The sequence below is a fragment of the Ambystoma mexicanum genome, chromosome 4p, assembly GCF_040938575.1.
Source record: "Ambystoma mexicanum isolate Mex_15411 chromosome 4p, UKY_AmexF1_1, whole genome shotgun sequence".
NCBI lineage: Eukaryota > Metazoa > Chordata > Amphibia > Caudata > Ambystomatidae > Ambystoma > Ambystoma mexicanum.
In genome coordinates, this window is record NC_090927.1 from 383,666,804 (window position 1) to 383,680,317 (window position 13,514).

The 13,514-nt window shown below is 45.8% G+C and overlaps 1 protein-coding gene across 2 annotated transcripts in view; it reads left to right on the plus strand.

Annotated features, from left to right (window-relative positions):
- The window catches only part of SMC6 (structural maintenance of chromosomes 6), a 2,412,589-nt gene that overhangs the window by 774,505 nt on the left and 1,624,570 nt on the right, over positions 1-13,514 (plus strand). For both annotated transcript variants that reach the window (XM_069605927.1, XM_069605928.1), the window contains one exon: positions 13,286-13,432. In XM_069605927.1, the coding sequence (XP_069462028.1) occupies positions 13,286-13,432 (147 nt within the window). The remainder of the gene's footprint in view (positions 1-13,285; positions 13,433-13,514) is intronic.

Genomic DNA, 13,514 nt, shown 5'->3' on the forward strand with positions numbered 1-13,514 from the left:
ACATGTTTTTTCAATCAACTTCCTTTTCCTTCCCACCGGGCGTAGTGAGAATAGAAGAGTGGGACACCATGGGAGGCGGGAGCCCAGAAGAGAGGAGCTGGTAGGGATCTGTGGCAGGTAAGGAGCAGGCAGTGAGTGCCTGGGTCCAATGAGTGAAGAGCTGGTGGAGGCGAGCATTGCATACCCCACCCCCCACCCTCGAGCCCCTGCATATTGCAAGATACAATGGCCATATAAGGAGGCCCGGGTGGGGAGACAGAGGCAGCATGCAGATGTGCAACAGGGGAGAAGAAGCGGATAAGTCATGAGAACCAGAGCGGAAGCGTTAAATAAGTGAAGAAGGGAGTAGAGGGAGGCACACAGTAACTGGGGGAGGTCTGCGGAGAGAGCCCCAGCACAGCTTGGCAAAGACAGAGACAGGCATACAAAGGAGCTGGACACAGATGCCCCCCCCCAACTCAGAAGGTGCTAGAACAAGGGCCATGTAGCAGGGAAGGCCACGGAGGAGGACAGCAGCAAGGAGTGGGCCTGGTTGGCTGGGCAAGAGCGGTGTGACTAGGTGTGGAGTGGGTGCCCTTGAACTGGGCTGTTCAACATTGAAGCCCGGCTGAGCATACATACACAGGGGGAAGTGAGGCACAGGCGTAGATAAAGACCTACAGGTTCGATAAACTGCAGTGCTTTGTGGGGGAGGGGGTACTACTTTTGGAGATTCCCCCGTCAGCTGTGGGGATTGACAGAGTTCATAAGTGGGCCCTAAGAGGGGTGAACCGGGTGTGAGACCCAGAGATGTCCTCATTGCATGTCCTCGTATGGCCAAAAGGAGAGTATGCTGAGAGCGGCCTGGATGCAGGATAACATCACTATCAATGGATCGAATGTGCACGTATTCCAGGACCTTGCTCCAGGACCTTGCACAGACGACCCTCCAAAAGCCCAGAGCCACGTGGCAGCGGCGAGGGTGCTCAGTGAGATGCAGATCAAATACTAATGGTCCTTTCCCTTTGATACTACATTAGATGACATGCAAAGGAGGGCAGGCCCTGCTGCACATGGTTGAAGAAGAGGACTGAGTGGCGATACCGGCCTGGCGCACCCCCTTGCAGGGGGCCAGACAATGGGACTGGTCCACGGTGTCTGGGAAGCCCAGCAACAGGGAGATTCCCTCGAAAGGGCCGTTGTACTTGGCCAAGGATCCTACACAATGCGAGCAGGGTAGTCCAGGCCTACCAAGCGCAGAAGTTGCAGAAGGTTGTGGGGATACGGAACTAATGGAGGCTGGAGGACATTGGTGTATAGATGGGGTAAAATATTTAACATTGCCAGTCATTCAGAAAGGGTAGAAGTGTCGTCAAAGGTGTCGAGCAGAAGAATGGCATGGCCCAGGGCGGGTGCAGGACTCTCAGGTTTGTCTTGGAATCTACAAGGAGGTATTAGGAATCCTCCAGAGTTTTGTTGCCTCAGATAGTTAGTTGGGCCAGAGACTCGGGGCTATTACCCGAGGGCATCCTTGGAACTCTGGCCTGAGTCTGAGAGGTTATTTTTAGTGGGAACAAAGGGGAACACAGGGTGGGGGGGGGGGGGTTGGGTGATGGGGGCGGGGGGATGTTAGGCTTGAAGTTGAAGGGGTATTTGGGGATGGAGGAGGAGTGCGGGTAGTGACAGCAACAGACGGTGCAAAGTGGTATTTATATGGGCACGGTACAGCGATGGTCATAATTGGAGGGGGAGTCTATGACACAATTGAAGGTTCTGACACACAATGTTAGGTGAATGAACACTCTGATCAAGTGCACGAAACTTGAGGCAAAGGTGAGGAGCGAGAAAGCTGACATAATGGTCCAGGAAATAAATATACGAAAGAGGGATAAAACCAGTGTACGAATCCGGCAGTTCTTGCTTATATATCAGTCTAATGGCCAGGAGAAGATGGCTAAGGTATTAATTGCATTTAAGAATTCTCTTACTGTACGCATTAAACATAGCCAAGCTACCCTGACTGACGATACTGATTTCTCTGGGCAATGACTGACCAACGCTGTATAATGGTGGCAACAGTGTGCGCACCCAACACAGGGCAAGACCGATTTCTGCAAAATGTAGCCGCTATGCTAGAGCAATTCGCAGAGGGAGACATAAGAACAGGGGATTTTAACTTGCCATGTTCGGGGACACCGGGGAGGGGAGTATCAGGCCATTCCTGTTCCCTATTGAAGCGCTTTGAAAACGTGGCTCTGCAAGATGTGTGGCGGTTTAAGGGGGAAAGGGGGAGGAGGAGAGCAGGTACACTTGCTTCTCATGTTTATCAATTGCTGTCCAAAATTGATTGGGTATCAGCTATGATGTTGTGGGGGAGGTGGAGGTGGGTTCAATCTCGATCTTGGATCACGCCCCTATGTCGGTTGCCTTTCGCGCCTACCGGGATGCGGGGGATTATGGGGCTGGAGATTTCCGGTTGAGCTACTGAAAGATAGGGTGATCACAGAGGCAATGGTGATAAAATAGTGCAGTATTTTGTGCGCAACGATACACCACAATTCAGCGGGGAAGGGGTATGGGATGCATTCAAAACAGTACTACTAGCCATCTTTTATAAACATAGAAATATGCAACATATTTCTATATTGATAAAAGATGGCTTGCAAAGTACACAAAACATAGTAAGGTACACGTACAAATATATAAATGCTTACATACATTTATAGATTTGTTTGCGTACCTTACTATGGTTTTTGTACTTTTCAAGCCACGCCCATCAAGCAAGCCACACCCCAATTCAGGGCCCCCTCAATTTCTTAACCCATTTAAAGCCCTGAGTATAGCAAAGGCTACTGGTATCTGGGATGTTCTGGTACGCGTTACTTTTAAAAGCTAACTTGAGTACAATTGGGTTTAATGTGTATTAAATATTGTATGTTTCATTTTAGGTCAAAGGAACATTTGCACTACTGAGGTTCTAAGTTACGAGGGTGACTAGCAAGACCTGTCTTTATTATTTGATCCACTTCCCCTTTCCACTTGGGTTTGCCTGCCCAGCAATTAAAATCAAAAGATTGTTTGGTTGGTGAGCTTGGGGCCGGGGGGGGTCCGAGGGTTCATCATCCACTCCTGCAGCAATGAAGACTTATGACCTGACATGGTGTTACGGAATCCCAATAAGGACCCTCTCCACTTTGATTCTTGTATACCTATCGCGTTAATTAATATTGATGTGAAAATCTGTATAGGCATCCTGGCAAAACGGCTCTCGCGGTTGCTTCCGATGCTGATTGATCCTGATCAATCAGGGTTTATCGCCGGAAGACAGACATTCGACAACACCACGCAGATCTGTCACTTGATCGAGAAATCAAGGATAAAACGGTCAACGGCCGCATTAATATCCTTAAACACTGAAAAGGCATTTGACCGTGTCGAATGGCCATTCCTTTTCCATGCATTAGAACATATTGGTGTGGGGGCTAAATTCTTGCAGATGGTAAAAGCTAACCATAGGAACCCAACAATACGGTTGTCGATTAGCTTCCCACCTCCCTAAAGTATCTCCATCCTCTGTAGAACAAGGCGGGGGTGCCCCTTGTCCCCGCTCCTCTATGCATTATATTTGGAACATGTCCTTACCAGAATTGCACAATCCGGTGGAAAAAGGGTATTCCATTGGGGGGCGGGGGGAAAGGAACACAAGGTTATCATGTTTGCGGATGATATGCCAATAACCCCAATGGAACACGAAAACGTCAATACCAACTCTGATAATGGAAGACGGGCTGAACTCGTTGTGGGGCTTAATATTGATATGCAGACATCTCAGCTTCTGGAGCTGGCTCTCACTCCAGAACAGACTTAACGGCTTGGTGCTATACTCCCCCCACCCGAACCCCCCCCCCCACACCCCACCTTAGTTTGGCAGATGAACGCGTAAGGTATTTGGGGGTCAACATTGCTAAAACCATGCCGCATATTTATGACCAAAATTACCTGCAAGTCTTATGGCTGATCAAGGCAGACCTGAAGGAGGTGGAACCCCCTGTTAATTACGTGGCTAGTGCGAATAGCAATGATAAAAAGGGTTACGCTCCTGGGGCTATTGTCCTATTGCCAGTTGCTGCCCATCCAGGTCACGAAAACCTTTTTTTCTCTTTTTGAATAAAATGTTAGTATTCATATGGCAGAACAAATGCCTCGGAATTGTGCTGCGCACACTGATGGCCACTAGGGAGGGTTGGGTGGGGGGGCAGGGAGGGGGCTTGGAACTTCCGAAGTTCCTCAGATGATACAAGGCGGCACAATTGAGGATGGCAAGGGAATGATTCTCCGGAGATATATCCAAACCATGGGTAAGGATGGACAGAGCAGTGGTGGGAAAGCTGCTGGATGGCATCTTGTGTCTTAATTGTCAGGACAGACCTTTGAACACCCGCTTAGCCATATTCTATTACTTGTATGCAACATCTGGGAACAGTGGCTGGGGCACAGAGCTCTCTTCTCTTATGTCTCTCCTTTCACACCACTGTTTGTGAATCTGCAGTTTGCACCAGGGATGATGCAGTGACATTTTGGACAATGGTAGAAGGAGGGGTGTTTGCAGGCTCGGGATAAGATGCAGGGAACCAAAGTGTTGTCATTTGAGTGCAAATGTCCCTGGGGGTTACAGAGAAGGATAGAATGGGATATTACCAGCTGGGACATTGGTTGTCGGACACCACCATTAAGCAAGGTGTCTGTAGAGAGATGACCTTCATAAATCTCATTACTACACATACACGATCCAAAAGTTTAGTGTCCATGTTATACAAGATACTCTTGGACCCCTCGACAAACCTACAGTGGGCATATATGAAAACCTGGGAAAGGACGCTAAGGGTGGACATTCCACTAGATCACTGGGAGAACCTGTGGAGGAACATCCCCAAGTTAACTTAATCGATACAGTTTGGGGAAACCTGATTCACGATTATGCTGCATTGGCATTAACCTCCATTAGTGTTGCTTGACATTTACCTACAGTGTCAATGGGAGTGCTGGAGAGAATGCCAGGGCAAGGGGGACTGCGCCCACATATGTTGGTAATGCCTGACTATTGCAGCATTTTCAGCTGAGATTGTGTCCTGATTACAGGCAAGGGTTCCATTTGATACGTCCTTGTGAATGCAGGCGTGGTGTGTGGGTTGTTTGACCCCAGAATTAAGTTGCCCACCAAGGCCCAGAGGAAAGGCATTTATGATGATTCTATGGGCGGCCTGGTTGGTCCTAGCGAAGAGGTGGATACAGAGTCGGCCACCGACCGGGGTGGAGTGGCTCCAGAACCTTTGGAAAATGGTGGCGATGGAGTGGGTCACGTATATAATTGAAGGGGAGGCTGCGCTATTTAAGCAGAAGTGGGGAATGGTCTTGGACTACCTTAACAGTAATTTCATTAATCAATGATGACCGCATAATCTGCACATATTATGTAGTGGGAGGAGGGACGGACGTATATGTAAAGTGAAAGAGGCACAAATGATGCTGAGCTGCTGCCACTGGTGGCTTAGGGGGTCTTAATGTTGGTTTATTGAAATACAAAATGCCAATAAAAATAAAGTAAAAATGTATACAAGTCTGGAATTCTCTCTACTGAGAACGTACACAGCCAAATAACATGTTCTATTGGTAGATTCACACTCAGGAGGGGTTCTAGACCCTTCATAGTGGAATAAATTCCATAGAACAGGTTATTTGACCCATGTGTGTTCTCAGTAGAGGGACTCTTACACTCCTTTTGAATCTTTCTTGCTACAGTATTATATTTTTAAATACCTTCTGTCCATTTTTAAAAAAAGGTTATTGATTGTTAAATCACTGCCTCTTAATCCTAGAGAACATTACATAGTGTATAGTATTTTGTTTCAGTATTGCTGTCTGTTTCCACTGGCTTCAGGAGTGGACTCGATTTCTTTTGCAGATCCTTTGCTGTATTTGACTTTATTTTTACTTTTGTTGTAGTATTGTAACTGTTAATATTTCATGCAATACTTATTAAAGAAGGTATATATATTTTAACTATATTGTGTTGTGTAGTTTGTGTACAACCTATTATACCTAGACACCAGCCCTCTCCCCTCCTAAGAGTGAAGACCTACCGTCCCGTGTTTTCAAATAATTAGTAGACACCCTGTGCACACGACTGGATTGGTCTTCTGGATCTCTTACCTGCAGTATTGTGAAAATCATCCCAAACAAAGTGGTGGCAGCAATGGGATGCATGGTACTTGGACTTGAACACAGACATACAGACCTGACTATCAAACATGAACCTTGAGGGCTTCACGCCCGAGCGTACCTCCGGCGCCAAGTCCACCGAGTTCCACATCGACAACAACCTCTCCTTCAAGACGCACAAAGCTAAGAAAACTCAGACCGCTTTGTATCTCCTCTCCCTCCTTTGGAAACTCAAGCCCTTCCTCCCACCATATAGCTTTAGATCTGCCGTTCAAGCACTGGTCCTACCCAATCTGGATGGGGCACTATCCTCCTTGAAGGCCTCTTTTTGTCCTCCCTTGTGCCTCTGAGAAGTGTCTTACATTCTGCTGCATGCCTCATCAAGGGCCTATACAGATACAACCACATCACCCTGGCCCTCATCGACCTTCACCATTGACTGGCTCCCACTGCATGCACAAATCACCTTCACGTCTTGCTGTATCATCTATAATGCAGTTGCTCTCAAGTCACCCAGCTTTCTCACTGAGAAACTCTGCGTCTGAGGCTTAGAGCGCACCACCAGAAGCCAGGACTTGAAATCTGCAGCTGCCAAATGGAAAGAACCAGAAAACAAGCATTCTCTTCCTACGCCCCAAGACTATGGAGTAGGGGTGTCACGGTATTGGTTTTATGGCGGTATGATAACCTTCTTGCCAAATGACGGTATATTGTGGTTATTGTGGTATAGCAGGTGGAGTTAACTAATCTTAACAAATATTTTCTTAAGTCATAAATTGTCTGCATTTTGTAACTTGTCTCTGCACATTTTCAGATGATCCTCCAGGAACCTAAGCGGCTGCAGATTTGGTCTTTCGTGGCGCTCACTCGTTGATCGTCTTGAATGAAACAGTGACTAGTGGAATTGTTAAAATGCACGTTTTGAGCAATGAGCTTGCTGCTCAGTTACAGGTCATCACTTTGAAAATCAGCCTCGACCTGCGTTATTTTGGAACCACATGCATGGGCATCATGACCCCTCACTGCTATCAGTCATACAAGTTTGTTTTGATAATGCTTTATCCCATTAAAGGGAGAAAAGTCACTCATGTGAGGTCTGAAAGCCCATGCAATTTTGTTTCTTTTGTCAAAATGTCATAGCCAACACACACTCACAGAAAGGTTGCATATTGATCAAATCACTATAGCTTGTTTACATCTGCCTGCTGTATTATAAAGGTCTGATGTTGGAGTCACCACTGACCATGTAATCCTAACAGGACAGCATTCAGTGGGTGCTGTTGATTTCTTTATTGATTCTTGCAATGCATGTTCATTTACCTTCTTAAAGATAGAGGCACAAAAACATTTTGAAGATGACAGTTTAAAATACATATCGGCACAAATGTGGCCTAGACTGTTAGGCAGAAACCTGTGCAGTTCCCTTAGGGACCACTGCAAAAGATTTAGGACTACAGGTGTTTGACAGTAAACCCACTTGGTAGCAGTCTGTACCACACAGATTCACTTGGTAGCTGTGGCTGAGCAGTCAGACTTCTCTCAAGAAGAGTTAGGCAGTATACAGAGTATTCACAATAGGTCAAAAGAACACAGTAGAACAAGCAACACTGACCAGAGCTTGGTGTAAAAGAGATATCATTATTTATTTAAAACCACATCTAGTAAAACACACTAGCACTAATATCAAGGAGTTCAAAAACACGGTCACTAAAAGATATACACTCCCTTCAACGATTAGACAAGTCTTAAGTAAAGCAACACTTATTTCCAGACAGTGGTGAGCGCTTAACGAAGATGGCACTCTAATCAATCGGTTTACAAGGGAGAGAAAGGCAGAGCAAAGATAGAAACAGATCCCAACACTTTCAGAAGAACACAGTAGGAGGAGAAGGCAGGTTAAAACCGTAAAGTCAAAGTTAACAAGGCCGGACCCACTTTAAGAGGCTCCGGTCGAAATGTGTCCAAGGTCACACGGTTCAAAGTGCCCAAAAGTCTCGCAATAAGTTCAGAAAGAGTTGGACCAAAAAGAAAGGGACCAGTTAGATGGTCAAGGCGGCCAGCCCAGTCCAGAAGGTTAAGGGGTTATTGTTACCTTGTAGCAATCTTTAGAAAGGGAGGCCTGGCGGACACGGTACCTTTAAAACGGTGAGAGCGCTCCAGCGGGGGCAGTTGTTCCTGGCAGCGGGTGCAAGTCGGTGCTTCGTCCGGAGGAAGAGAGGATCTCGTCTGGGAGGAAAGCAGGAGTCCGTTGCACTGCCAGAGAAGAAACCAGTCGCGGAGTTCTCAATTAAAAGGAGCGGTCCTTTTATTCGCGGTCCAGTGGTAAGTGGCTATCCAGTTGCTGGGGTGCTTGGCCCGGGCAATTCGACCACAAGACGTCCTGGGATGCGAGAAAAGAAGGTAAACTGGTTGTGCCCACCAGTCAGGGGAAGAAGACTCTCCAGCAGGGAGATCTCCTCTGTCGTTGGGTCGGTTCAGCAGGGCTCCACCGGTGGTCTCGTCGTAGCAGGTCGGCTCAGCTTCTCACTCGTCGGATTTTCAGGTCCTGTGGCGACTTCTGAAGTTCCAGTCCAAAAAGCCCTGCTTTTATGCAGCACACCCCCATTCACTCAGCCTAGCTGTCAATCAAACATGCAAAGTGGTGAGCCGGCCGGCTCACCACTTGGGCCAATCACACCAGAGTGCGACTTCAGTTACCAAGGTAACTCAGTCCAGGGTGCCTAAACCCCCTCCCACACCCCATGTGGTACCCAGACAGTGGCACCACTTTTGGAGGCTTCTGTGGAGAAGCCCACCAAAAAGTGGAACAAAGGGCTCGACCTTTGGTTTGGAGTTAGAGGCGAACACAAACGCCATTTTAAAACCGATTTCTGGCAGAAAATACCAACCCGTGAATTAATATTAAATAAATAAACCGGCGGTATGTTAGAGGCTATGTTAAAAAGTATTAGCCTCCAACAATGGGAAAATTCCATAGAGATATAATTTGCGGTTGAATATAAAAAGTAGTATCCACTGCCACCAGCCAAAACTCGACGAGGGGGGACGGGACAGTGCCCCCTCGAATAACAGACCCAGGGGCAATCGAATTGCCCCTACCAGTACGTCCACAATATGATGGTTTTACTGGTTCTGTTAGTAATTTGGGACTAGTAAAGCCAATGGTGACTTTACATGCCCTGGGAGACAGTAGTCAGTCCCAGGGTATGGAGTCTATGGTGGGGGGGGTCACCAGTTTATATACTAGCCCAAAGCATTGATGGGCCCAGTGGTCATACATTCTACAGAGCTAACGTTATTTGTGGACATGCATTAGAAGGGCATCCATTTAATTCCCCCCTCGGAATTGTGGGATGTGTAGTTGCCCATCTTTCAAATTGCTGGGAAAACTACAAATCGACTGATCTTTAACCCGACTCCACTGATCGCAAAGAAACAGTGGTCACAGCATCAAAGCTGCATTTACTAATGTGGCCTCACTTTCCCTATGCTCTTGTCTGCCAAACGCCACATCCCACAGTGCAAGATCCAGAATGCGCAGCACTTGCTTACAGCAGCCTTTCCAAATCAGATTGAAAGCTCACTTAATAGCTGCAGCCCCTAAAATGGTATACCGGTTTAAACAATGTGACGGTTATTATAGTTCAATTAAGCTGTTCACGGTATCTAGGGGTTACATCCCCACTATGGAGCCTCCTCCCCACCAGCATCAGACTTGCTTCCACGCTCCTACACTTCAGAGAAGAACTCAAGACCCACCTCTTCAAGGATTATCTCCTCCTCAACACCTGGACCATCACGTCACCCTCCTGCTATGCCAGACTTGTTAGACAATGTCTGCTCCTCTCCTGCACGCCACCTAGAACAGCTGTACCCCTCCTCTGTGTCCATCTGTATCCTACTCCCACTATATATCGGTTCTGTTACCTCTGAAAAATGCTCTGTTGCTTCTCGAAGTAGGGTCCGTGCTCAATAAATACCATAATAATAATTGGATTCAGTGTCCTTCCATAAATGTGCAAATACACTACTTGTATTTAAGTAGCGTAGTGAAAGGTACTTTTTCCAAATTTACTTTTAGGACTTTTACTATTGTAGTTACCTTTGTGTAAAATTATTTTTCTCTTGAGTAACTGCCCTATACTAGGGTGAAGATGGAATTATTTACTGTTAGAAGCTTGAACAAAATGAAGGTTGACAAGTTGCAAGAACTTTGTACAGCTACAGGACTCCAAGTAACAGGAAGAGAAACTTTCCTAGTGAAAGCTTTAGATTTTCAATCTTCTAGTGCTTCCTTCGAGGAGGATAATATTGGTTCCCCCTCCTTCAGCTCCTGTTTCTGCCTCAGTCAGCTGATTTTCTCCTGGAATCTGAGGGGCCTAATGTATCAAAACTAGAGTTGGACCCATGGCAGCTGGCGCAACTGCCAGACCACATTCAGTCTAGAGACCTTGAGATTAGAATGCTAGAACATTAAAGGTTGGCTCTTAAGAATAAAGAGTTGACTGCACAGAAGAAGTCCAGTGCTCATCAAAAATGAAGATGGACTGCAGTGTTGACCAGTGTGATTGGGTCTGAAACTGGGATTGGCTCTGGGTCTCTCCCTCCTGTCCTAGTTTGCCTGGCCTCAGTACTTGATGTCTATGCTGTGGGCAATGGTATTTTAGAATGCTTATATTCGTTTTTTAAATGGCTTTTATGTTGCATGGTGTCTAGTAAGAGTCATGCTGTGTGTCTGTCTTGTAGACCCTTCTCTTGAGTGCATTTGATCCCTGCGTTGAGTAAGCCTCGGCAAATGAACTCTAAGGTGAAGGAAGGTTTGATATTTGTTAAGACTCATACTCTCGGAATGTTAGGGAGGTCAAAAAGGATGGTGATCAGTGGTTTGTATGTGGTGAACTAATCCCTGAAAAAATGTACATTTGGGTCAATGGTCTGTACCCCAAACTATGAATGGGTTAAACCTGCCAACAGAGTAACATATACTTTAACAGTAATGCGACAGTCGCACTTGCCACTACCAGGATACCCGCTGTTCACTCACTGAGAGGCTGTACAATGTCTCTTGAGAGCATCTTTTCCCATTTGCTTCCTTTGTGACATATCACATTAGGCCTCAGTAGTTAAAATGTCGAGTTAGCCAGATAGGAATATAGACCGACCTGACCAGCGCCTCTGCATAGAGGTCCATTGGGGAAGTTGTCCCTTGCAGATTGCCCGTTTGCCTATCTTACGAAATATGTGCATGTCTTAATTATAAAGCTGGTTTATTCAGTCAAACAGTATGCACACCAGTGGAGATATTATATAAGAACTGTGAGACCAGGATGGTGTCAAGAGAGACGCAAACTCAAAGATGATGGTTTCAAAACCTTGATTTACTAAAGTGTCTGGGTTGTTGTAATGCCTAACTAGCCCTAAAACTAAAGGGATGGTTGCCTTAACTGATGTTTCTATGGGCCGTCGAAGTCTAGAAGTCCAAAATAAAAATCGGTCTGTCTGAACCTCTGCTTCCCTCACTATTTAACAATTTGCTAGGAAGTAGCAAAAGTGGTGGTTCAACTAAAATAGGAAACCAGGATTGGTTTCAGGTGCACTTCTCCAGGTGTAGATTGGTTAGCTTCAAAAGAATGGGCTCAATCAAAAGGGGCTGTTCATAAGACCTTCATAGTTCAAACCAATGTCAATGTTCTTAATGCCTTGGGGTTCCTTCCCAATCTTCAATTCCTTCAGGAACACCAAATAATCAAGATTCCACTTCGATAGGCCTCTTAGGGTACCCTTCCCCAAGCAAAGGTCCCTCTTTGGTTTCAAAACACTAGTTAAGTTTGTCAGGATGTACATTTCTTTCATATATAGTTCTTTCAAGGGGTTGCATCACAGACTTTCAAAAACTGCTTTTTTGTCCTCTTAAGAGCGACCACTCTGAGCTTTAACCCCTCTCTTTTAGTTCCTGCTCTTAACGTTTTGCCTTCAGGGGCTCTCTGCACCCCTTCTTGTTTCCCTATGTTTCTTGACTTTTCTTGTGCCCACTGGCACTTTTCCTTCCTTCTTCAGCAGACTTGCACCTTCCTCTCCTTCTTATGCCGACTGGCACCTTTAACTTACTCTGTTCAGACTTGCACCTTCTTTGTCCTTGTTGTGCTCCCTGGCACTTTCTCCAGCTTTCTCGTGCACACTTGCATACTTTCCACTCTGCTGGGTTGCTTTCACCCTTCTCTCTCGTTTCCCCTTTTATAGTTGGAAAAACAGTCAAGTTGATTTGGGTGTTGAGTGATCATTGGTAAATGCCTGACTCTATCAATGGGATAGCTTAAGTTCTTTCTACAGCCGGTTTCCCTTACACTCCCCATGTTATTCCTATGGGAAATCTTCACTACTTCAGGTTGCCGCTTCCTCGTTCCAGTATTTGTTAGAAATGGGAAAGGGGAAATGGAATGGGTTTGGAAATACCCCATGAAGGTTTTGAGGTGGAATGGGAAATGAGGGAATACCTTGTCTCTCCCTTGGATGTTCAAAGACTGAATATGTATTACTTCTATATCCATCTGTATGGCACCATTTGTGTACATGCTTTTGCCCATTGTGTTTAGCTATTTTTTGCGTTTTAGAGAGCGGGGCAGGACCCTCTCTGGGTTGTGCCTAATTTCAAATCAATTGTGCACCAGGGCACTTTTACCCTTTGAATCTTTGATAAATTGTAGGGCCTGCAGAAGATGCGCATGGTACAAACAACTGTCTATAACTGTCCCACCTCACCAAAGTCCTCTTCTGCCTAGTTTAATTTGCTTCTTTTTCCCCCTCTCTTCCTGGGAAGAAACTTAATGCTCACTCCAAATGCCAGTGCTTTGTTTGACCAATAATAGGACAGCATCTTTTCACTGTTGTAGTCGTAAATCTACAAATGTCACTCCATACTGCCGATTTAAAAATCCCATAGCAAAGTCTTTAAATATGTGACTGCTAACCATCCAGTGTATTGCTAATTCATAATGATTCAGTTTGGTGTGGTGAACGATTCCACGCAATCTATTTCTTCTTTCTCGTTTTTTATTTTTTGAATACTTGTATTTTGAAATTGTTCTAGAACAAAGTAAAAGTAGCAGAAGACCAATTCAAGTCTATTCAGGATCAGCTGGAGAAGATAAGCGAGGAAGCTCAAGCACTGAAACCTCAGCTAATTTCTTTGAAAGCCGATGTTCAAACAAGGAAAAGAGTGTACAATGAAGCAGAGGTGAGTCAGCCTTTCGCATTCTTTCCAAGACTCCCACATGGTTGGGTCATGCATTCTGTTTTGGTGTAGCTTCATCTAGTTA